At 47.3% G+C, this 26,867-nt stretch overlaps 1 protein-coding gene across 1 annotated transcript in view; it reads right to left on the reverse strand.

The window, feature by feature from the left end:
* Window positions 1–6,579: 6,579 nt before the first annotated feature.
* LOC148443108 (uncharacterized) overlaps window positions 6,580–26,867 on the reverse strand; it is a 59,632-nt gene continuing 39,344 nt past the window's right edge. Inside the window, exons 2-3 of the mRNA XM_088463226.1 lie at window positions 9,463–9,667; window positions 6,580–7,769 (exon numbers count right to left, since the gene is read on the reverse strand). Coding sequence (XP_088319352.1) covers window positions 7,354–7,769; window positions 9,463–9,496 — 450 coding nt within the window. The 5' untranslated portion in view covers window positions 9,497–9,667 and the 3' untranslated portion in view covers window positions 6,580–7,353. The remainder of the gene's footprint in view (window positions 7,770–9,462; window positions 9,668–26,867) is intronic.

Raw genomic sequence — 26,867 nt, forward strand, 5'->3', positions numbered from 1 at the left:
AGGAGCCAGTGACATCACTGAGGATGCAGCCTATCCACTTACTAGTAACCAGTGACATCACTGAGAATGCAGCCTATCCACTCACTAGTAACCAGTGACATCACTGAGAATGCAGCCTATCCACTCACTAGTAACCAGTGACATCACTGAGAATGCAACCTATCCACACACTAGTTACCAGTGACATCACTGAGAATGCAGCCTAATCCCTTCACTAGTAACCAGTGACATCACTGAGAATGCAGCCTATCCACTCACTAGTAACCAGTGACATCACTGAGAATGCGGCCTAATCCCTTCACTAGTGACAAGTGACATCACTGAGAATGCAGCCTATCCAGTCACCAGGTGCCAGTGTGTCTGGATCTCCAGTGAGATGCATTACCTGCCATAGGATAACAGTACCTCCCATGTGATGCATTATATGCTGAAGGGTTGGAGTACACTCATTTTAAATATAGAAAATTCATATATGAAACCTGATGTTGGTATTCTCATTAATTAGCATTAAGAGCATTCTATTAGCAGAAGCACCTTGAAAGTGATGACAGGATCACACAGGTACCTGCAAATATCTGCAGCAAAGACTTCTGATGTTATTACCGGTTTATAGTTATACAGGGAGTTTCTACATTGGGTGTATAGTTGGTTGGAAGCTGAGCATGGGGAAATGTGGTCTGTGCTTGGGGTCCATGGACTGCGCACTGTGAGGCAGAATTTCCATTGTATGTTGTCTAATTTATATAAGAATATCCCGTCACCATGACATGGGTACAGCCCCGGCCGCTCCCCTCTTTATTAGGCACATAATTACCTTCCTCTCTCTATGCCTCCAGCGTTAGCAATCTCATAGTCCCTATACGTACACATTGACGCTCAGTTTGTAGTTTGTCCCCATTTTACTTCTGTTTTCAATTCTCACTGAAGATTTCATGTTTTCTGTCCTGTTTCTCTGTTGGGTTTCCCCATGTTTAGTGCCCCCCCTACACACACACACTTCTGCCTGTGACGCCATCTTTCCATCAATACTATCGGGAGGATGGCGCATGCAGCAAGGAGAGAAAAGCTTCTGGGACAGTAGCCAGGTGCGTTTCTAGTGAGGAGGAGGCCCGTGTGCAGTCTCCGACACGGGCCCCCTCCTCTCCGCCCAGCGGCCGGCAGTGCACTGAGCTGTGCGCGGCCATCGCCGGAGTTATAGACTCTGGGCACTAGAGTGTGCCCAGAGTCTATAGTGTAAGCACAGCTCACCGGGAAAATGGCCGAATCGGCCATTTTCCCTGTACTGCGCATGTGCAAACGATGGGAAAATGGCCGCCGTGGGACTCCGGAGAGGTAAGTAATATTATGGGTGCAGGGTGTGCGGTGCGGGGCCCCCCTGGACCCAGGGGCCCGTGTTCCCCGCACACCCTGCACCCATTATAGATACGCCCCTGACGGTAGCCGTCTATTTGCTATCACGTGCGATGCCGGCAGATTACGTAGTGGGGAACTGCTATGCAGCATACAATGTGGTCTGCTAAGGGACCCAGGGGTTTCTGTGTACCCCATACCCTGAACCCATTATAGATACATCACTAATGGAGATACTACTGAGGCACTTTATGCTGTAAGGACGCTTATAGAGAAATTACTGTAGAACCCTGGAGAACATAGTGGAATGGCAGCGAGACTCAGCATCTGTTTTTTTTCTTCATATACAGGTTGAGTCTCCCATATCCAAATATTCCGAAATACGGAATATTCCGAAATACGGAATATTTTCAGCATGACTGAGATAATGAAACCTTTGATTTTTGATGGTTTAATGTACATAAACTTTGTCTAAGGCACAAATTATTAAAAAGATTGTATAAAATAACCTTCAGGCTGTGTGCATAAGGTGTATATGAAACATAAATGAATTTCATGTATGTACACAAACTTTTTTTGATGCACAAAATTATAAAAAATATTGTCTAAAATGACCTGCAGGCTGTGTGTATAAGGTGTATATAACACATAAATACATTCTGTGTGTATATCTGGGTCCCATTTCCAAGACATTTCATTATTATATGCAATTATTCCAAAATACGGAATATTCCGATATCCAAAATACCCTTGGTCCCAAGCATTTTGGATATGGGAGACTCAACCTGTATTTGATTTATAGACAAAGGTGATGACATCCATATGATGGGAGTCCACACACCCTGTTGTTTTAATCTCCTGCCAATTGGGATATTATCAGTTTTGAAGTGGGCAGTGATATAACAAAGTGTAGCCAATCAGATCACTGGAATATTCACAGCATCACAGATTATTTCAGCATACGAGTGAGCTGGTCTTGTTGGAGTCAGCAATCTACCTACTCACGTGCCTGTGTAAGTGATGGCAGTGCCATGATATCAGGATGGTAATAGAGGCAAACAGAAGACCTCAGTCTGAGAAGGTGGATCATGTAAGGAGCATGCTTAGGGGTCTATTTATCAAGCAGTGAAAAGCGCGGAGAAGTGGACCAGTGGAGAAGTTGCCCATAGCAACCAATCAGCTTTGAAGTAGCATTTAAGAAGTACAGTCTATAAAATAATAGGTAGGAGTTGATTGGTTGGTATGGGCAACTACTCCACTGGTCCACTTCTCCGCGCTTTTCACTGCTTGATAAATAGACCCCTTAGTCATGTAGAAGGGCACTCTAGGTAACGTATACACTGCCAGGGTGCCTTCCCTATACAGACATATACCAAGCTTGTCTTCCCCAGAAAGAAGCAGGCGGCAATCCACCGGACTTGGTAAATCAACGTAAGTGCATCTTTATTTCAGCCGACGTTTCAAAGCCGGAAAGGCTTCGTCATCAGGGTATTTAATTTATTATATACCACCCGGATGTTTGTGGGAGTACCACAGCAGATATCGAACTTGGCCGACTGCTTTGTAAAGATCATGGTGTGCGGTCGCCTCTCATTATTCTGCCTGGTATTGATGGTCACGTCAATCTTCATAGAAACCAAAGTGGTTTCTATAGGAGGCTTCTTAATCAATAAACATACCTAGCTCAGTACGCTTCACAGCCCGAGGCTTGGCCGCAGTACCTAATACCATCTCCAGATGGCGATAGACATTGTAGAATATAAATCACATTTGTCAATAGTTATCTGTAGGATCCCTCTCCCAATGGTCATTTCTTATTGCGGCCATAATATATTATAATTAGCTGGTCAAAACTTGATAATTAATGCCCCATAATATGGTTATTTGACAGTTTATTTCTAATTCGTAACATTTTACTGAAGATATCACAATTTAAAGCTTCTGGGACTGAAAGGGTCAAATCAAACAATCCTTTATTTGTTTTGGTTTGATTGATCATTTCATTTCACTATTAGCTGTATGTCAGCATATATGATATTTGTAGTGTAGTTAATTGCATATTTAATGGAAGTAGAAAATATGTTTGGTACTGTAAATGGTTTATTCTTTTCAGTAGCGCTATGGGGCTTTTGCTGTGACTTTTTATATTTACTAAGGGCAGTCATAAGTGAGATAGAGGAGAGATAATGGGGGTATGTGTGAAGGTGTAGGCACAAGATATGCAGACAGAATAAAAGGGAGCCAGACAAGACAGGCACAGACAATAGCACCTTTGTAGTTTGGTAAGCCCCTGAGTTTTTTTCTAAGACTACTTTATAAGCTGGGTACACACTAGGACGACGGCTCGGCCGTCCCATTGATCCGCCGTCCTGTCTGACCAGTGGCGTCCCTCCCCACGGTGACACCCGGTGCGGGGAGGGACGCCATGCGCGCGGCACCTGCCGATATGGGGGCGTGGTCTTCAGGAGGAGGGTGTCGGGGCGTGGCCTCGCATGTCGGGCCTTCGGGAGGGGCGTGGCCTCGCGGCACGAACCCGGCCCGTGGCCGTGGTTAACAAAAATTATGATACATTAGGTATCAATGGGGTGGTACCGGCGGGGGGTGCAGGAGGTGCGGGCATGGGCAGTGCCGGCTCCCTCACTGACAGGAGCCGAGTGATGCACTTAATGCTATAATGCAGCACCCGGCTCCTGTCACTGAGGGGGATCCTGCACCTTTGTGACGCCACTGTATCTGACCACTGGTAAATGCATACACACTTACAAATCGTCTGCCCCATGTGTCCTGACTGATGTCACAACTGGGCGGGTAATTGCATGTGCCCGCCCAGTTGAACAGAAACCAACCAAATACCAAATGTCTGACTATGACACATGTATGAATCCCCTACAGGATGAGCGTAATACAGAGAGTGATGCACACTTGTATGTTGTTCTAATATTAATTATATCTGTAAGAGCATAGACTAAGTAGGAGGAGTCAGAAATAATAAGGGGAGGAGTCTATGCCAGGGGCCAGGTGCTGATGCAGAGCTGGGCCTGTGTGTTCTGTAAATGCCAGGGCCTATATTTAGCCCCAGTCCGGCCCTGGCTAGAACGGAGGGCAGGGCCATGATTCGGGCAGTTAGACTGATGCTTTGCCAAATTAGCGCTTTAGAAAGCAAAACTCTCTGCAGCTTGGAGCCGATGGGCAACGTTATCTATAGATGGTGATGCCCAATAGGAGCCTATGGGTTGCTTTTCACATCATGAAGTGGGAGGATCCAATCAGATCCCTCTCAGTAGTCCCTCTGTCTCAAAGGACAGCTCTTATCTGGGGATCTGTCCTTTGCGATTTTACTAGCAAATCTTCATGCATATCGGCGTTATTACAAGTGGCGAGATGCGTCGAATGCAAAATGCGCTGCTTGATGTATCCCGCCCTCTGTCTGATGAAGGACGATGTAAATGTGTTTTTGTTTATAAAGTGGAAAAATAATTGAAGTCATTTATTGCACCGTGTATGGGCGGTAACGCTCCGGGGAAGAAAGACCATTCATTATATTATCTCCTTCCACAAATACTTCAAAATGAAGAAATAAAAAACAAAGAATAATAATAAAAAAGAGGATTCCTGATTACAAGGTCCACAGGAAATCTTTCTGGGATCGCTTTAGCATCCAGGTGTCACTGTTGTTTTTGCTGTCTATATACAGTGTTTACATGTAATTACCATGAGGCAGTAGCTGACTACAGATATATTTACATTGTCTCCATCCAATATTATGTCCAGTTACTCCAGGCAGCGACTGTATGTCGGCAGATCATCACTTGCTACCTATCACCAGTATGAAGGGTACTACAACAGGGGATGCACCAGTATGAAGGGTACTACAACAGGGGCGCCCGGCATCCCGATCGAATGCACGACAAGCGCGGATAACCACAGGGGGGGGAGGGTTAGGTTAGGCACCTCCCTTAGGGGGGACTTAGGGTTAGGCATCCCCTGGGGGGGAACTTAGGGTTAGGCACCCCCCCGAGATGGGATTTAGGGTTAGGCACCCCCGCGGGGGGGATTTAGGGTTAGGCACCCCCCCCGGGGGGGACAGGTTTAGGCGGCGGGGTAGATGTTCTGTGTAAAGTGAATCCATTAACTCCAACAGGTGGAATGTACACCCTTTCTGAATGGAAATACTAAAATTAATTGAAACCTTCAGCCAGTTCCAACCCATCAAGTAGAACCATCCATCCAGAGCAGCAACGATCTGTAGTAAGCTTTCTCACAATGGGCTCTATTTACTACAATCCGCATATTGAATGCAGATTGTAGTGTGATATTAACGACTGAATTCGTATTGCGAATTCAGGCAATATCACAGGGATTACTACAAATCCCTTGCAGGGACAGAGATTGCGAGAAAGCTCTGTCCCTGCGAATCCCCTTCAGAGCCTTATCACAGTATTTTCGCAAAAAATATGTGACAAAGTGCCAGCGCATACGCTGACCGCCCGCCGCTGCTACCCCCCCCGGCGCTAAGCCCCGCTCCCGCAAGCACGGACCCCCGCGACCCCTCCTCTCTTAATTACACTTACCTGCATGATCCGGGTCTCTGGTGATGTTCTCCATGCCTCCGGTCAGGTGATCTCCCATACTGCACTGGGACCCGATCACCCGATGACCGGGCAGCAGTGCACTATGGGAGACCAGCTGACCGGAGGGGAGTCATCACCGGAGGCCCGATCACCGGTCCCTGGAGTCAGGTAAGTACATTTTTTTTCTTTTTTTACAGTAATCAGCTTGCGGTCTGTGTAACAGTGCTCAGCGTGTGGTCTGTGCAGCAGAGATCGGCTTGCGGTCTGTTTAGACCACACAGCTGATTACTGGGACCGACTCCCGGCTCTGCTCTCCCCGTTAGAGCAGGCCAGGAGTCCGGTAACTGGGGGGAGACCCTGGATAACGCACCTCCAGGTGGCGTTATTATCACAGGGCTTTCCCCGATATTTTTTTCACATTTATTTTTAGTAACTTTGGCCAGATCACATTTCCCATTACAATTATGGGAAATGTGATCTGATTACTAAAAATATGTGATAAGTAGGGGTTGGAGTAGAATTTTAAGAATTCTACTCCAATTGCCCTGTAATAACTATAGGTGCTACTAAAATAATGTGAAATGGTGTGAAAACACCCTTTTTCACTTTATTTTAGTCAAAATAATGTTAATAAATAGAGCCCACAATGTGAAAGATATAAAATGATCACAAAATGTTTAAATACTTTAGTTTTAACATACTGTGTGTCACATAATATACATCTAAGGCATTGTTTAGGGAGATAAATGAAAAGTAATGGACAGGACTAGATAATTCTCATTTTCATTATTTTAACAAACAGTCCAAAATGAAAACCTCCTGTAGCAGATAATCACATCATGATCCCAAAAGAAAACTTTTGGGATTTATTAACAGTATGAACAATTATTTTCAGAGGGTTTTTTTTGTTTTTTTTTTTCAACATTTTTTTTTTTAAATTGGCTTTAAAAATCAACAACTAAATTTAGATATTTAAAAAAAAAATGTTACATTTTTCATTTTAATTGAGACACACTACTATATATCATATGGGAGCACATTAAAAGAGTTTTAAAATTAGACCCTGTCCAACTCTCCAGCTCAATTAATTTAGGTGAGCCGCAAAAGCAATTTAAAAACTATGAATAGCAAAATTTTCATTAAAAATTGCAGCTGTAAAGGAATATAACTTCAAAACCAGTGTATTTATTAGCCTAAGATTTTGAATTTATCTTCATACCCTATGCATCAATTAATATACCAAATTTCAATACAATCTGAAATAATCAGGTTGAAACCCTGTGTTGATTTGGTGTGAAATAACCCATTTGACTCTAATGGGGCTAGGCAGGAATCAGAGGGTGATGTTGGACATTTGCTGCGGGATAACCAGAGGCGGCGAACATTCCTCCACCTCGTTACATTTGTAACCCCATAAGGAGCCATCATACAGTCATTCTGTGCGGACACAGGACGTCAGCCTCCGAAGACATTGCTTTAATGAGTCCTGCAGGACTTTACCCAGCTTATTCTGTCCCCCATGCCTTGTCCGTTGATCTGTTGTAGGCACAGAAGCCATAGGTGTTTTGGGTGCAGCATTGGACTTGTCCGCTACCAGACCAGAGTGTTCAGTTCCTATTATCTCCGGACCCTGATCCTTCATGCAGGAGGTGAGGCAGCTCTTCAGCCGGTTGCCGGAGATGGGGGCTTTTGGAGTGTGGGAGGAGTCAGGGATGCGGCCTTTGAGTAGTCTGGGGTCTCCAGAAAGATAGAGGCACACCCCCGTCTCACAGTCTATGAGGAATGTATGGTGGGATGGGGTCATGGTCACTTCCTGATGTCTCATGGCTCTGTCACACAGCTTACAATCTGGGAGAAAGAATATGAAGGTTTATTACAGTAAAATGAACAGAAAATGGCATTTTATCACTACAACAGATATTAATATCACAAAGGGATACAGAGAACATAGTAATTACGTTTACAGATAATGTTGTATATGTATATGAATTTTACTTGTGTGTTAATCTTACCTGTATATTAATATTATCTGTACATGGATCTTACCTGTATATTAATATTATCTGTACATGGATCTTACCTGTATATTAATATTATCTGTACATGGATCTTACCTGTATATTAATATTATCTGTACATGGATCTTACCTGTATATTAATATTATCTGTACATGGATCTTACCTGTATATTAATATTATCTGTACATGGATCTTACCTGTATATTAATATTATCTGTACATGGATCTTACCTGTATATTAATATTATCTGTGCATGGATCTTACCTGTATATTAATCTTACTTCTGCATTACTATTACCTGTGTATAGATCTTATCTGTGTATTAATCTTACCCATGTATGTTACGAATGCATGTTACCTGTGTATGAATCTTACCTTTGCATCAATTTCACCTGTGTATTAACTAAACCTGTACACAAATCTTACCTGTGTATTAACTTCTACAATAATCTTGCCTGTGCATTTATCTTGCCTGTATATAAATCTTACCTGTGCATGAGTCTTTCCAGTGTATTAACTTACCCTGTACAAGAATCTTACCTGTATATTAATCTTAACTGTATAAGAATCGTACTTGTCCATTAATCTTACCTGTGCATGAATATTACCTGTATATTAATTTTAACTGTGTGAATGAATCTTACCGTTGCGTTGATTTTACCTGTAATTTAACCTCACCTGCGTATGAATCTTAGTTTACATCAAAAGAGAAAGGAAAGAGGGTCTTTTGGGTGCACACTGTGAATCTTGCCTGTGGACTGATTTTACCTGTATATTAATCTTACCTGTGCAAGAATCTTTCTTGTGTACTAACCTTTCCTGTGCATTGATCTTACCTGTATATTAATCTTACCTGTGCATGAATCTTACCTGTATATTAATCTTACCTGTGCATGAATCTTACCTGTATATTAATCTTACCTGTGCATGAATCTTACCTGTATATTAATCTTACCTGTGCATGAATCTTTCTTGTGTACTAACTTTTCCTGTGCATTAATGTTACCTGTGCATTGATCTTACCTGTATATTAATCTTACCTGTGCATGAATCTTACCAGTGCATGAATCTTACCTGTGGATTGATCATACCTGTATATTAATCTTACCTGTGCATGAATCTTTACTGTGTACTAACCTTACCTGTGCATTGATCTTACCTGTATTCATTTTACCTGTGTATGAATCTTTCCTGTGTACTAACCTTACCTGTGCATGACTCTTACCTGTATTCATTTTATCTGTGCATTAATCTTTCCTATGTACTAACCTTACCTGTGCATGAATCTTACCTGTATATTAATCGTACCTTACCTAATCTTACCTGTGCATGAATCTTCCCTGTGTACTAACCTTACCTGTGCATGAATCTTACCTGTATATTAATCGTACCTTACCTAATCTTACCTGTGCATGAATCTTCCCTGTGTACTAACCTTACGCTGACTCTGCATTCCCCCTTTATCTGTTTGATCTGTACATTATCTGAAATAACCCCACAACCCTCCCAGGTGGCTCTTACCTGGTATGTCCTGCAGGTTGTATTTCAGGCACATTCTATGAGTTCTCCTGCGTGGCTCTTTCCCAGCACTCTGTCCCCAGCCTTTATGAGCTGGCTCCTGGGTGGGGGTCCAATCGCTGGGCAGTATGGATGTGTGCACTGAGATAGTGGTGTTGTCACAGCAGCTGGTCTCAGGCAGATGTCGGCAGACAGTTCCTCTTTGTATCTAGGAATGAAACATTTGTGTTTGCAGTAATAACATTAGTCTACAGCAAGGGCACAATGTACACCTGCCCCTCCTAGCCTGACACTGCAGAGAGCAGCTGGAATAAAGCCAAGGCCCCACACCCATCTGCCAGCTCTACATCCCCAGAGAGCACCCAGCTCTGCCCGCCCCTCCCTGCTGTGCATCCTATACAATCATCTCTGTACACCCCTCCCTGCTGTGCATCCTATACAATCATCTCTGTACACCCCTCCCTGCTGTGCATCCTACACAATCATCTCTGTACACCCCTCCCTGCTGTGCATCCTACACAATCATCTCTGTACACCCCTCTCTGCTGTGCATCCTATACAATCATCTCTGCACACCCCTCCCTGCAGTGCATCCTACACAATCATCTCTGTACACCCCTCCCTGCTGTGCATCCTACACAATCATCTCTGTACACCCCTCCCTGCTGTGCATCCTATACAATCATCTCTGCCCGTCCCTCTCTGCTGTGCATCCTATACAATCATCTCTGTACACCCCTCTCTGCTGTGCATCCTATACAATCATCTCTGTACACCCCTCCCTGCTGTGCATCCTATACAATCATCTCTGCCCGTCCCTCCCTGCTGTGCATCCTACACAACCATCTCTGTACACCCCTCCCTGCTGTGCATCCTACACAACCATTTCTGTACACCCCTCCTTGCTGTGCATCCTACACAATCATCTCTGTACACCCCTCCCTGCTGTGCATCCTACACAATCATCTCTGTACACCCCTCCCTGCTGTGCATCCTATACAATCATCTCTGTACACCCCTCCCTGCTGTGCATCCTATACAACCATCTCTGTACACCCCTCCCTGCTGTGCATCCTATACAATCATCTCTGTACACCCCTCCCTGCTGTGCATCCTATACAATCATCTCTGTACACCCCTCAGCTGTGCATCCTATACAATCATCTCTGTACACCCCTCCCTGCTGTGCATCCTATACAACCATCTCTGTACACCCCCTCTGCTGTGCATCCTATACAATCATCTCTGTACACCCCTCCCTGCTGTGCATCCTATACAATCATCTCTGTACACCACTCCCTGCTGTGCATCCTATACAATCATCTCTGTACACCCCTCCCTGTTGTGCATCCTATACAATCATCTCTGCCCGTCCCTCTCTGCTGTGCATCCTATACAATCATCTCTGTACACCCCTCTCTGCTGTGCATCCTATACAATCATCTCTGTACACCCCTCCCTGCTGTGCATCCTATACAATCATCTCTGCCCGTCCCTCCCTGCTGTGCATCCTATACAATCATCTCTGTACACCCCTCCCTGCTGTGCATCCTATACAATCATCTCTGTACACCCCTCCCTGCTGTGCATCCTATACTATACAATCATCTCTGTACACCCCTCCCTGCTGTGCATCCTACACAATCATCTCTGAACACCCCTCCCTGCTGTGCATCCTATACAACCATCTCTGTACACCCCTCCCTGCTGGGCATCCTATACAACCATCTCTGTACACCCCTCTCTGCTGTGCATCCTATACAATCATGTCTGTACACCCCTCTCTGCTGTGCATCCTATACAATCATCTCTGTACACCCCTCCCTGCTGTGCATCCTATACAATCATCTCTGTACACCCCTCTCTGCTGTGCATCCTATACAATCATCTCTGTACACCGCTCACTGCTGTGCATCCTATACAACCATCTCTGTACACCCCTCCCTGCTGTGTATTCTATACAATCATCTCTGTATGCCCCTCCCTGCTGAGCATCCTAGATAATCATCTCTGTACACCCCCTCTGCTGTGCATCCTATACAATCATCTCTGTACACCCCTCCCTGCTGTGCATCCTATACAATCATCTCTGTACACCCCTCCCTGCTGTGCATCCTATACAATCATATCTGTACACCCCTCCCTGCTGTGCATCCTATACAATCATCTCTGTACACCCCTCCCTGCTGTGTATTCTATACTATATAATCATCTCTGTACACCCCTCCCTGCTGTACATCCTATACAATCATCTCTGTACACCCCTCTACTGTGCATCCTATACAGTCATCTCTGTACACCCCTCCCTGCTGTGCATCCTATACAACCATCTCTGTACACCCCTCTACTGTGCATCCTATACAGTCATCTCTGTACACCTCTCCCTGCTGTGCATCCTATACAATCATCTCTGTACACCCCTCCCTGCTGTGCATCCTATACAACCATCTCTGTACACCCCTCTACTGTGCATCCTATACAGTCATCTCTGTACACCTCTCCCTGCTGTGCATCCTATACAATCATCTCTGTACACCCCTCCCTGCTGTGCATCCTATACAATCATCTCTGTACACCCCTCCCTGCTGTGCATCCTATACAACCATCTCTGTACACCTCTCCCTGCTGTGCATCCTATACAATCATCTCTGTACACCCCTCCCTGCTGTGCATCCTATACAATCATCTCTGTACACCCCTCCCTGCTGTGCATCCTATACAATCATCTCTGTACACCCCTCCCTGCTGAGCATCCTAGATAATCATCTCTGTACACCCCCTCTGCTGTGCATCCTATACAATCATCTCTGTACACCCCTCCCTGCTGTGCATCCTATACAATCATCTCTGTACACCCCTCCCTGCTGTGCATCCTATACAATCATATCTGTACACCCCTCCCTGCTGTGCATCCTATACAATCATCTCTGTACACCCCTCCCTGCTGTGTATTCTATACTATATAATCATCTCTGTACACCCCTCCCTGCTGTACATCCTATACAATCATCTCTGTACACCCCTCTACTGTGCATCCTATACAGTCATCTCTGTACACCCCTCCCTGCTGTGCATCCTATACAACCATCTCTGTACACCCCTCTACTGTGCATCCTATACAGTCATCTCTGTACACCTCTCCCTGCTGTGCATCCTATACAATCATCTCTGTACACCCCTCCCTGCTGTGCATCCTATACAACCATCTCTGTACACCCCTCTACTGTGCATCCTATACAGTCATCTCTGTACACCTCTCCCTGCTGTGCATCCTATACAATCATCTCTGTACACCCCTCCCTGCTGTGCATCCTATACAATCATCTCTGTACACCCCTCCCTGCTGTGCATCCTATACAACCATCTCTGTACACCTCTCCCTGCTGTGCATCCTATACAATCATCTCTGTACACCCCTCCCTGCTGTGCATCCTATACAATCATCTCTGTACACCCCTCCCTGCTGTGCATCCTATACAATCATCTCTGTACACCCCTCCCTGCTGTGCATCCTATAAAACCATCTCTGTACACCCCTCCCTGCTGTGCATCCTATACAACCATCTCTGTACACCCCTCCCTGCTGTGCATCCTATACAATCATCTCTGCCCGTCGCTCCCTGCTGTGCATCCTATACAATCATCTCTGTACACCCCTCCCTGCACTGCATCCTATACAATCATCTCTGTACACCCCTCCCTGCTGTGCATCCTATACAATCATCTCAGTACACCCCTCCCTGCTGTGCATCCTATACAATCATCTCTGCCCGTCGCTCCCGGCTGTGCATCCTATACAATCATCTCTGTACACCCCTCCCTGCTGTGCATCCTATACAATCATCTCAGTACACCCCTCCCTGCTGTGCATCCTATACAATCATCTCTGCCCGTCGCTCCCTGCTGTGCATCCTATACAATCATCTCTGTACACCCCTCTCTGCTGTGCATCCTATACAATCATCTCAGTACACCCCTCCCTGCTGTGCATCCTATACAATCATCTCTGCCCGTCGCTCCCTGCTGTGCATCCTATACAATCATCTCTGTACACCCCTCTCTGCTGTGCATCCTATACAATCATCTCAGTACACCCCTCCCTGCTGTGCATCCTATACAATCATCTCTGCCCGTCGCTCCCTGCTGTGCATCCTATACAATCATCTCTGTACACCCCTCCCTGCTGTGCATCCTATGCAATCATCTCAGTACACCCCTCCCTGCTGTGCATCCTATACAATCATCTCTGTACACCCCTCTCTGCTGTGTATTCTATACTATACAATCATCTCTGTACACCCCTCCCTGCTGTACATCCTATACAATCATCTCTGTACACCCCTCTACTGTGCATCCTATACAGTCATCTCTATACACCCCTCCCTGCTGTGCATCCTATACAACCATCTCTGTACACCCCTCTACTGTGCATCCTATACAGTCATCTCTGTACACCTCTCCCTACTGTGCATCCTATACAATCATCTCTGTACACCCCTCCCTGCTGTGCATCCTATACAACCATCTCTGTACACCCCTCTACTGTGCATCCTATACAGTCATCTCTGTACACCTCTCCCTGCTGTGCATCCTATACAATCATCTCTGTACACCCCTCCCTGCTGTGCATCCTATACAATCATCTCTGTACACCCCTCCCTGCTGTGCATCCTATACAACCATCTCTGTACACCCCTCCCTGCTGTGCATCCTATACAATCATCTCTGTACACCCCTCCCTGCACTGCATCCTATATAATCATCTCTGTACACCCCTCCCTGCTGTGCATCCTATACAATCATCTCTGTACACCCCTCCCTGCTGTGCATCCTATACAATCATCTAAGTACACCCCTCCCTGCTGTGCATCCTATACAATCATCTCTGCCCGTCGCTCCCTGCTGTGCATCCTATACAATCATCTCTGTACACCCCTCTCTGCTGTGCATCCTATACAATCATCTCAGTACACACCTCCCTGCTGTGCATCCTATACAATCATCTCTGCCCGTTGCTCCCTGCTGTGCATCCTATACAATCATCTCTGTACACCCCTCTCTGCTGTGCATCCTATACAATCATCTCTGTACACCCCTCCCTGCTGTGCATCCTATACAATCATCTCTGTACACCCCTCCCTGCTGTGCATCCTATACAATCATCTCTGTACACCCCTCTCTGCTGTGCATCCTATACAATCATCTCTGTACACCCCTTCCTGCTGTGCATCCTATACAATCATCTCTGTACACCCCTCCCTGCTGTGCATCCTATACAATCATCTCAGTACACCCCTCTGCTGTGCATCCTATACAATCATCTCTGTACACCCCTCTGCTGTGCATCCTATACAATCATCTCTGTACACCCCTCCCTGCTGTGCATCCTATACAATCATCTCTGTACACCCCTCCCTGCTCTGCATCCTATACAATCATCTCTGTACACCCCTCTGCTGTGCATCCTATACAATCATCTCTGTACACCCCTCCCTGCTGTGCATCCTATACAGTCATCTCTGTACACCTCTCCCTGCTGTGCATCCTATACAGTCATCTCTGTACACCCCTCTCTGCTGTGCATCCTATACAACCATCTCTGTACACCCCTCCCTGCTGTGCATCCTATACAACCATCTCTGTACACCCCTCCCTGCTGTACATCCTATACAATCATCTCTGTACACCCCTCCCTGCTGTGCATCCTATACTACACAATCATCTCTGTACACCCCTCCATCCTGTGCATCCTATACTACAATCATCTCTGTACACCCCTCCCTGCTGTGCATCCTACACTATCATCTCTGTACACCCCTCTGCTGTGCATCCTATACAACCATCTCTGTACACCCCTCCCTGCTCTGCATCCTATACAATCATCTCTGTACACCCCTCTGCTGTTCATCCTATACAACCATCTCTGTACACCCCTCCCTGCTGTGCATCTTATACAACCATCTCTGTACACCCCTCCCTGCTGTACATCCTATACAATCATCTCTGTACACCCCTCCCTGCTGTGCATCCTATACTGCACAATCATCTCTGTACACCCCTCCCTGCTGTGCATCCTACACAATCATCTCTGTACACCCCTCCCTGCTGTGCATCCGATACAATCATCTCTGTACACCCCTCTGCTGTGCATCCTATACAACCATCTCTGTACACCCCTCCCTGCTGTGCATCCTATACAACCATCTCTGTACACCCCTCCCTGCTGTGCATCCTATACAATCATCTCTGTTCACCCCTCCCTGCTGTGCATCCTATACTACACAATCATCTCTGTACACCCCTCCCTGCTGTGCATCCTACACAATCATCTCTGTACACCCCTCCCTGCTGTGCATCCTATACAATCAACTCTGTACACCCCTCCCTGCTGTGCATCCTATACAATCATCTCTGTACACCCCTCCCTGCTGTGCATCCTATACTATACAATCATCTCTGTACACCCCTCCCTGCTGTGCATCCTATACAATCATCTCTGTACACCCCTCCCTGCTGTGCATCCTACACAATCATCTCTGTGCACCTCTCCCTGCTGTGCATCCTATACAACCATTTCTGTACACCCCTCCCTGCTGTGCATCCTATAAAACCATCTCTGTACACCCCTCCCTGCTGTGCATCCTATACAATCATCTCTGTACACCTCTCCCTGCTGTGCATCCTACACAATCATCTCTGTACACCCCTCTGCTGTGCATCCTATACAACCATCTCTGTACTCCCCCTCTGCTGTGCATCCTATACAATCATCTCTGTACACCCCTCCCTGCTGTGCATCCTATACAATCATCTCAGTACACCCCTCCCTGCTGTGCATCCTATACAATCATCTCTGCCCGTCGCTCCATGCTGTGCATCCTATACAATCATCTCTGTACACCCCTCTCTGCTGTGCATCCTATACAATCATCTCAGTACACCCCTCCCTGCTGTGCATCCTATACAATCATCTCTGCCCGTCGCTCCCTGCTGTGCATCCTATACAATCATCTCTGTACACCCCTCTCTGCTGTGCATCCTATACAATCATCTCTGCACACCCTTCCCTGCTGTGCATCCTATACAATCATCTCTGCACACCCCTCCCTGCTGTGCATCCTATACAATCATCTCTGTACACCCCTCTCTGCTGTGCATCCTATACAATCATCTCTGTACACCCCTCCCTGCTGTGCATCCTATACAATCATCTCTGTACACCCCTCCCTGCTGTGCATCCTATACAACCATCTCTGTACACCCCCTCTGCTGTGCATCCTATACAATCATCTCTGTGCACCCCTCCCTGCTGTGCATCCTATACAATCATCTCTGTACACCACTTCCTGCTGGTCATCCTATACAATCATCTCTGTACACCCCTCCCTGCTGTGCATCCTACACAATCATCTCTGTACACCCCTCCCTGCTGTGCATCCTATACAATCATCTCTGTACACCCCTCCCTGCTGTGCATCCTATACTACACAATCATCTCTGTACACCCCTCCCTGCTGTGCATCCTACACAATCATCTCTGTACACCCCTCCCTGCTGTGCATCCTATACAATCATCTCTGAACACCCCTCCCTGCTGTGCATCCTATACAATCATCTCTGTACACCCCTCCCTGCTGTGCATCCTATACAATCATCTCTGATCACCCCTCCCTGCTGTGCATCCTATACAATCATCTCTGTACACCCCTCCCTGCTGTGCATCCTATACAATCATCTCTGTACAACCCTCCCTACTGTGCATCCTATACAATCATCTCTGAACACCCCTCCCTGCTGTGCATCCTATACTATACAATCATCTCTGTACACCCCTCCCTGCTGTGCATCCTATACAATCATCTCTGATCACCCCTCCCTGCTGTGCATCCTATACAATCATCTCTGAACACCCCTCCCTGCTGTGCATCCTATACTATACAATCATCTCTGTACACCCCTCCCTGCTGTGCATCCTATACAATCATCTCTGATCACCCCTCCCTGCTGTGCATCCTACACAATCATCTCTGTACACCTCTCCCTGCTGTGCATCCTATACAACCATCTCTGTACACCCCTCCCTGCTGTGCATCCTATACAACCATCTCTGTACACCCCTCTCTGCTGTGCATCCTATACAATCATGTCTGTACACCCCTCTCTGCTGTGCATCCTATACAATCATCTCTGTACACCCCTCCCTGCTGTGCATCCTATACAATCATCTCTGTACACCCCTCTCTGCTGTGCATCCAATACAACCATCTCTGTACACCGCTCCCTGCTGTGCATCCTATACAACCATCTCTGTACACCCCTCCCTGCTGTGCATCCTATACAATCATCTCTGTACACCCCTCCCTGCTGTGTATTCTATACAATCATCTCTGTACGCCCCTCCCTGCTGTGCATCCTATACAATCATCTCTGTACACCCCCTCTGCTGTGCATCCTATACAATCATCTCTGTACACCCCTCCCTGCTGTGCATCCTATACAATCATCTCTGTACACCCCTCCCTGCTGTGCATCCTATACAATCATCTCTGTACACCCCTCCCTGCTGTGCATCCTATACAATCATCTCTGTACACCCTCCCTGCTGTGTATTCTATACTATACAATCATCTCTGTACACCCCTCCCTGCTGTACATCCTATACAATCATCTCTGTACACCCCTCTACTGTGCATCCTATACAGTCATCTCTGTACACCCCTCCCTGCTGTGCATCCTATACAACCATCTCTGTACACCCCTCTACTGTGCATCGTATACAGTCATCTCTGTACACCTCTCCCTGCTGTGCGTCCTATACAATCATCTCTGTACACCCCTCTACTGTGCATCCTATACAGTCATCTCTGTACACCTCTCCCTGCTGTGCATCCTATACAATCATCTCTGTACACCCCTCCCTGCTGTGCATCCTATACAATCATCTCTGTACACCCCTCCCTGCTGTGCATACTATACAACCATCTCTGTACATCTCTCCCTGCTGTGCATCCTATACAATCCTCTCTGTACACCCCTCCCTGCTGTGCATCCTATACAATCCTCTCTGTACACCCCTCCCTGCACTGCATCCTATACAACCATCTCTGTACACCCCTCCCTGCTGTGCATCCTATACAACCATCTCTGTACACCCCTCCCTGCTGTGCATCCTATACAATCATCTCTGTACACCCCTCCCTGCACTGCATCCTATACAATCATCTCTGTACACCCCTCCCTGCTGTGCATCCTATACAATCATCTCTGTACACCCCTCCCTGCTGTGCATCCTATACAATCATCTCAGTACACCCCTCCCTGCTGTGCATCCTATACAATCATCTCTGCCCGTCGCTCCCTGCTGTGCATCCTATACAATCATCTCTGTACACCCCTCCCTGCTGTGCATCCTATACAGTCATCTCAGTACACCCCTCCCTGCTGTGCATCCTATACAATCATCTCTGCCCGTCGCTCCCTGCTGTGCATCCTATACAATCATCTCTGTACACCCCTCTCTGCTGTGCATCCTATACAATCATCTCTGTACACCCCTCCCTGCTGTGCATCTTATACAATCATCTCTGTACACCCCTCCCTGCTGTGCATCCTATACAATCATCTCTGTACACCCCTCCCTGCTGTGCATCCTATACTATACAATCATCTCTGTACACCCCTCCCTGCTGTGCATCCTATACAATCATCTCTGTACACCTCTCCCTGCTGTGCATCCTATACAATCATCTCTGTACACCCCTCCCTGCTGTGCATCCTATACAACCATCTCTGTACACCCCTCTACTATGCATCCTATACAGTCATCTCTGTACACCTCTCCCTGCTGTGCATCCTATACAATCATCTCTGTACACCCCTCCCTGCTGTGCATCCTATACAACCATCTCTGTACACCGCTCCCTGCTGTGCATCCTATACAACCATCTCTGTACACCCCTCCCTGCTGTGCATCCTATACAATCATCTCTGTACACCCCTCCCTGCTGTGTATTCTATACAATCATCTCTGTACGCCCCTCCCTGCTGTGCATCCTATACAATCATCTCTGTACACCCCCTCTGCTGTGCATCCTATACAATCATCTCTGTACACCCCTCCCTGCTGTGCATCCTATACAATCATCTCTGTACACCCCTCCCTGCTGTGCATCCTATACAATCATCTCTGTACACCCTTCCCTGCTGTGCATCCTATACAATCATCTCTGTACACCCTCCCTGCTGTGTATTCTATACTATACAATCATCTCTGTACACCCCTCCCTGCTGTACATCCTATACAATCATCTCTGTACACCCCTCTACTGTGCATCCTATACAGTCATCTCTGTACACCCCTCCCTGCTGTGCATCCTATACAACCATCTCTGTACACCCCTCTACTGTGCATCCTATACAGTCATCTCTGTACACCTCTCTCTGCTGTGCATCCTATACAATCATCTCTGTACACCCCTCCCTGCTGTGCATCCTATACAACCATCTCTGTACACCCCTCTACTGTGCATCCTATACAGTCATCTCTGTACACCTCTCCCTGCTGTGCATCCTATACAATCATCTCTGTACACCCCTCCCTGCTGTGCATTCTATACAATCATCTCTGTACACCCCTCCCTGCTGTGCATCCTATACAACCATCTCTGTACATCTCTCCCTGCTGTGCATCCTATACAATCCTCTCTGTACACCCCTCCCTGCTGTGCATCCTATACAATCCTCTCTGTACACCCCTCCCTGCACTGCATCCTATACAACCATCTCTGTACACCCCTCCCTGCTGTGCATCCTATACAACCATCTCTGTACACCCCTCCCTGCTGTGCATCCTATACAATCATCTCTGTACACCCCTCCCTGCTGTGCATCCTATACAATCATCTCTGTACACCCCTCCCTGCTGTGCATCCTATACAGTCATCTCAGTACACCCCTCCCTGCTGTGCATCCTATACAATCATCTCTGCCCGTCGCTCCCTGCTGTGCATCCTATACAATCATCTCTGTACACCCCTCTCTGCTGTGCATCCTATACAATCATCTCTGTACACCCCTCCCTGCTGTGCATCCTATACAATCATCTCTGTACACCCCTCCCTGCTGTGCATCCTATACAATCATCTCTGTACACCCCTCCCTGCTGTGCATCCTATACTATACAATCATCTCTGTACACCCCTCCCTGCTGTGCATCCTATACAATCATCTCTGTACACCCCTCCCTGCTGTGCATCCTACACAATCATCTCTGTGCACCTCTCTGCTGTGCATCCTATACAATCATCTCTGTACACCCCTCCCTGCTGTGCATCCTATACAATCATCTCTGTACACCCCTCCCTGCTGTGCATCCTAAACAATCATCTCTGTACACCCCTCCCTGCTCTGCATCCTATACAATCATCTCTGTACACCCCTCTGCTGTGCATCCTATACAATCATCTCTGTACACCCCTCCCTGCTGTGCATCCTACACAATCAGCTCTGTACACCCCTCCCTGCTGTGCATCCGATACAATCATCTCTGTACACCCCTCTGCTGTGCATCCTATACAACCATCTCTGTACACCCCCTCCCTGCTGTGCATCCTATACAACCATCTCTGTACACCCCTCCCTGCTGTGCATCCTATACAATCATCTCTGTACACCCCTCTACTGTGCATCCTATACAGTCATCTCTGTACACCCCTCCCTGCTGTGCATCCTATACAACCATCTCTGTACACCCCTCTACTGTGCATCCTATACAGTCATCTCTGTACACCCCTCCCTGCTGTGCATCCTATACTACACAATAATCTCTGTACACCCCTTCCTGCTGTGCATCCTACACAATCATCTCTGTACACCCCTCCCTGCTGTGCATCCTATACAATCATCTCTGTACACCCCTCCCTGCTGTGCATCCTATACAATCATCTCTGAACACCCCTCCCTGCTGTGCATCCTATACTATACAATCATCTCTGTACACCCCTCCCTACTGTGCATCCTACACAATCATCTCTGTACACCTCTCCCTGCTGTGCATCCTATACAACTATCTCTGTACACCCCTCCCTGCTGTGCATCCTATACAACCATCTCTGTACACCCCTCTCTGCTGTGCATCCTATACAATCATGTCTGTACACCCCTCTCTGCTGTGCATCCTATACAATCATCTCTGTACACCCCTCCCTACTGTGCATCCTATACAATCATCTCTGTACACCCCTCTCTGCTGTGCATCCTATACAATCATCTCTGTACACCGCTCTCTGCTGTGCATCCTATACAACCATCTCTGTACACCCCTCCCTGCTGTGCATCCTATACAATCATCTCTGTACACCCCTCCCTGCTGTGCATCCTATACAATCATCTCTGTACACCCCTCCCTGCTGTGCATCCTATACAATCATCTCTGTACACCCCTCCCTGCTGTGTATTCTATACTATACAATCATCTCTGTACACCCCTCCCTGCTGTACATCCTATACAATCATCTCTGTACACCCCTCTACTGTGCATCCTATACAGTCATCTCTGTAGACCCCTCCCTGCTGTGCATCCTATACAACCATCTCTGTACACCCCTCTACTGTGCATCCTATACAGTCATCTCTGTACACCTCTCCCTGCTGTGCATCCTATACAATCATCTCTGTACACCCCTCCCTGCTGTGCATCCTATACAACCATCTCTGTACACCCCTCTGCTGTGCATCCTATACAATCATCTCAGTACACCCCTCCCTGCTGTGCATCCTATACAATCATCTCTGTACACCCCTCCCTGCTGTGCTTCCTATACAACCATCTCTGTACATCTCTCCCTGCTGTGCATCCTATACAATCATCACTGTACACCCCTCCCTGCTGTGCATCCTATACAATCCTCTCTGTACACCCCTCCCTGCACTGCATCCTATACAACCATCTCTGTACACCCCTCCCTGCTGTGCATCCTATACAACCATCTCTGTACACCCCTCCCTGCTGTGCATCCTATACAATCATCTCTGTACACCCCTCCCTGCTGTGCATCCTATACAATCATCTCAGTACACCCCTCCCTGCTGTGCATCCTATACAATCATCTCTGCCCGTCGCTCCCTGCTGTGCATCCTATACAATCATCTCTGTACACCCCTCCCTGCTGTGCATCCTATACAATCATCTCAGTACACCCCTCCCTGCTGTGCATCCTATACAATCATCTCTGCCCGTCGCTCCCTGCTGTGCATCCTATACAATCATCTCTGTACACCCCTCTCTGCTGTGCATCCTATACAATCATCTCTGTACACCTCTCCCTGCTGTGCATCCTATACAATCATCTCTGTACACCCCTCCCTGCTGTGCATCCTATACAATCATCTCTGTACACCCCTCTCTGCTGTGCATCCTATTCAATCATCTCTGTACAGCCCTCCCTGCTGTGCATCCTATACAATCATCTCTGTACACCCCTCCCTGCTGTGCATCCTATACAATCATCTCTGTACACCCCTCTGCTGTGCATCCTATACAATCATCTCTGTACACCCCTCCCTGCTGTGCATCCTAAACAATCATCTCTGTACACCCCTCCCTGCTCTGCATCCTATACAATCATCTCTGTACACCCCTCTGCTGTGCATCCTATACAATCATCTCTGTACACCCCTCCCTGCTGTGCATACTATACAGTCATCTCTGTACACCTCTCCCTGCTGTGCATCCTATACAGTCATCTCTGTACACCCCTCTCTGCTGTGCATCCTATACAACCATCTCTGTACACCCCTCCCTGCTGTGCATCCTATACAACCATCTCTGTACACCCCTCCCTGCTGTGTATTCTATACTATACAATCATCTCTGTACACCCCTCCCTGCTGTGCATCCTATACAATCATCTCTGTACACCCCTCTACTGTGCATCCTATACAGTCATCTCTGTACACCCCTCCCTGCTGTGCATCCTATACAACCATCTCTGTACACCCCTCTACTGTGCATCCTATACAGTCATCTCTGTACACCTCTCCCTCCTGTGCATCCTATACAATCATCTCTGTACACCCCTCCCTGCTGTGCATCCTATACAATCATCTCTGTACACCCCTCCCTGCTGTGCATCCTATACAACCATCTCTGTACACCTCTCCCTGCTGTGCATCCTATACAATCATCTCTGTACACCCCTCCCTGCTGTGCATCCAATACAATCATCTCTGTACACCCCTCCTGCACTGCATCCTATACAATCATCTCTGTACACCCCTCCTTGCTGTGCATCCTATACAACCATCTCTGTACACCCCTCCCTGCTGTGCATCCTATACAACCATCTCTGTACACCCCTCCCTGCTGTGCATCCTATACAATCATCTCTGTACACCCCTCCCTGCACTGCATCCTATACAATCATCTCTGTACACCCCTCCCTGCTGTGCATCCTATACAATCATCTCTGTACACCCCTCCCTGCTGTGCATCCTATACAATCATCTCAGTACACCCCTCCCTGCTGTGCATCCTATACAATCATATCTGCCCGTCGCTCCCTGCTGTGCATCCTATACAATCATCTCTGTACACCCCTCCCTGCTGTGCATCCTATGCAATCATCTCAGTACACCCCTCCCTGCTGTGCATCCTATACAATCATCTCTGTACACCCCTCTCTGCTGTGTATTCTATACTATACAATCATCTCTGTACACCCCTCCCTGCTGTACATCCTATACAATCATCTCTGTACACCCCTCTACTGTGCATCCTATACAGTCATCTCTGTACACCCCTCCCTGCTGTGCATCCTATACAACCATCTCTGTACACCCCTCTACTGTGCATCCTATACAGTCATCTCTGTACACCTCTCCCTACTGTGCATCCTATACAATCATCTCTGTACACCCCTCCCTGCTGTGCATCCTATACAACCATCTCTGTACACCCCTCTACTGTGCATCCTATACAGTCATCTCTGTACACCTCTCCCTGCTGTGCATCCTATACAATCATCTCTGTACACCCCTCCCTGCTGTGCATCCTATACAATCATCTCTGTACACCCCTCCCTGCTGTGCATCCTATACAACCATCTCTGTACACCCCTCCCTGCTGTGCATCCTATACAATCATCTCTGTTCACCCCTCCCTGCACTGCATCCTATATAATCATCTCTGTACACCCCTCCCTGCTGTGCATCCTATACAATCATCTCTGTACACCCCTCCCTGCTGTGCATCCTATACAATCATCTAAGTACACCCCTCCCTGCTGTGCATCCTATACAATCATCTCTGCCCGTCGCTCCCTGCTGTGCATCCTATACAATCAACTCTGTACACCCCTCTCTGCTGTGCATCCTATACAATCATCTCAGTACACCCCTCCCTGCTGTGCATCCTATACAATCATCTCTGCCCGTCGCTCCCTGCTGTGCATCCTATACAATCATCTCTGTACACCCCTCTCTGCTGTGCATCCTATACAATCATCTCTGTACACCCAGCCCTGCTGTGCATCCTATACAATCATCTCTGTACACCCCTCCCTGCTGTGCATCCTATACAATCATCTCTGTACACCCCTCTCTGCTGTGCATCCTATACAATCATCTCTGTACACCCCTTCCTGCTGTGCATCCTATACAATCATCTCTGTACACCCCTCCCTGCTGTGCATCCTATACAATCATCTCAGTACACCCCTCTGCTGTGCATCCTATACAATCATCTCTGTACACCCCTCTGCTGTGCATCCTATACAATCATCTCTGTACACCCCTCCCTGCTGTGCATCCTATACAATCATCTCTGTACACCCCTCCCTGCTCTGCATCCTATACAATCATCTCTGTACACCCCTCTGCTGTGCATCCTATACAATCATCTCTGTACACCCCTCCCTGCTGTGCATCCTATACAGTCATCTCTGTACACCTCTCCCTGCTGTGCATCCTATACAGTCATCTCTGTACACCCCTCTCTGCTGTGCATCCTATACAACCATCTCTGTACACCCCTCCCTGCTGTGCATCCTATACAACCATCTCTGTACACCCCTCCCTGCTGTACATCCTATACAATCATCTCTGTACACCCCTCCCTCCTGTGCATCCTATACTACACAATCATCTCTGTACACCCCTCCATCCTGTGCATCCTATACTACAATCATCTCTGTACACCCCTCCCTGCTGTGCATCCTACACTATCATCTCTGTACACCCCTCTGCTGTGCATCCTATACAACCATCTCTGTACACCCCTCCCTGCTGTGCATCCTATACAATCATCTCTGTACACCCCTCTGCTGAGCATCCTATACAACCATCTCTGTACACCCCTCCCTGCTGTGCATCTTATACAACCATCTCTGTACACCCCTCCCTGCTGTACATCCTATACAATCATCTCTGTACACCCCTCACTGCTGTGCATCCTATACTGCACAATCATCTCTGTACAACCCTCCATGCTGTGCATCCTACACAATCATCTCTGTACACCCCTCCCTGCTGTGCATCCGATACAATCATCTCTGTACACCCCTCTGCTGTGGATCCTATACAACCATCTCTGTACACCCCTCCCTGCTGTGCATCCTATACAACCATCTCTGTACACCCCTCCCTGCTGTGCATCCTATACAGTCATCTCTGTTCACCCCTCCCTGCTGTGCATCCTATACTACACAATCATCTCTGTACACCCCTCCCTGCTGTGCATCCTACACAATCATCTCTGTACACCCCTCCCTGCTGTGCATCCTATACAATCATCTCTGTACACCCCTCCCTGCTGTGCATCCTATACAATCATCTCTGTACACCCCTCCCTGCTGTGCATCCTATACTATACAATCATCTCTGTACACCCCTCCCTGCTGTGCATCCTATACAATCATCTCTGTACACCCCTCCCTGCTGTGCATCCTACACAATCATCTCTGTGCACCTCTCCCTGCTGTGCATCCTATACAACCATTTCTGTACACCCCTCCCTGCTGTGCATCCTATAAAACCATCTCTGTACACCCCTCCCTGCTGTGCATCCTATACAATCATCTCTGTACACCTCTCCCTGCTGTGCATCCTACACAATCATCTCTGTACACCCCTCTGCTGTGCATCCTATACAACCATCTCTGTACTCCCCCTCTGCTGTGCATCCTATACAATCATCTCTGTACACCCCTCCCTGCTGTGCATCCTATACAATCATCTCAGTACACCCCTCCCTGCTGTGCATCCTATACAATCATCTCGGCCCGTCGCTCCATGCTGTGCATCCTATACAATCATCTCTGTACACCCCTCTCTGCTGTGCATCCTATACAATCATCTCTGTACACCCCTCCCTGCTGTGCATACTATACAGTCATCTCTGTACACCTCTCCCT

This window comes from Taudactylus pleione, unplaced genomic scaffold, assembly GCF_031769625.1.
Source record: "Taudactylus pleione unplaced genomic scaffold, aTauple2 ptg001334l, whole genome shotgun sequence".
Taxonomy (NCBI): Eukaryota; Metazoa; Chordata; class Amphibia; order Anura; family Myobatrachidae; genus Taudactylus; species Taudactylus pleione.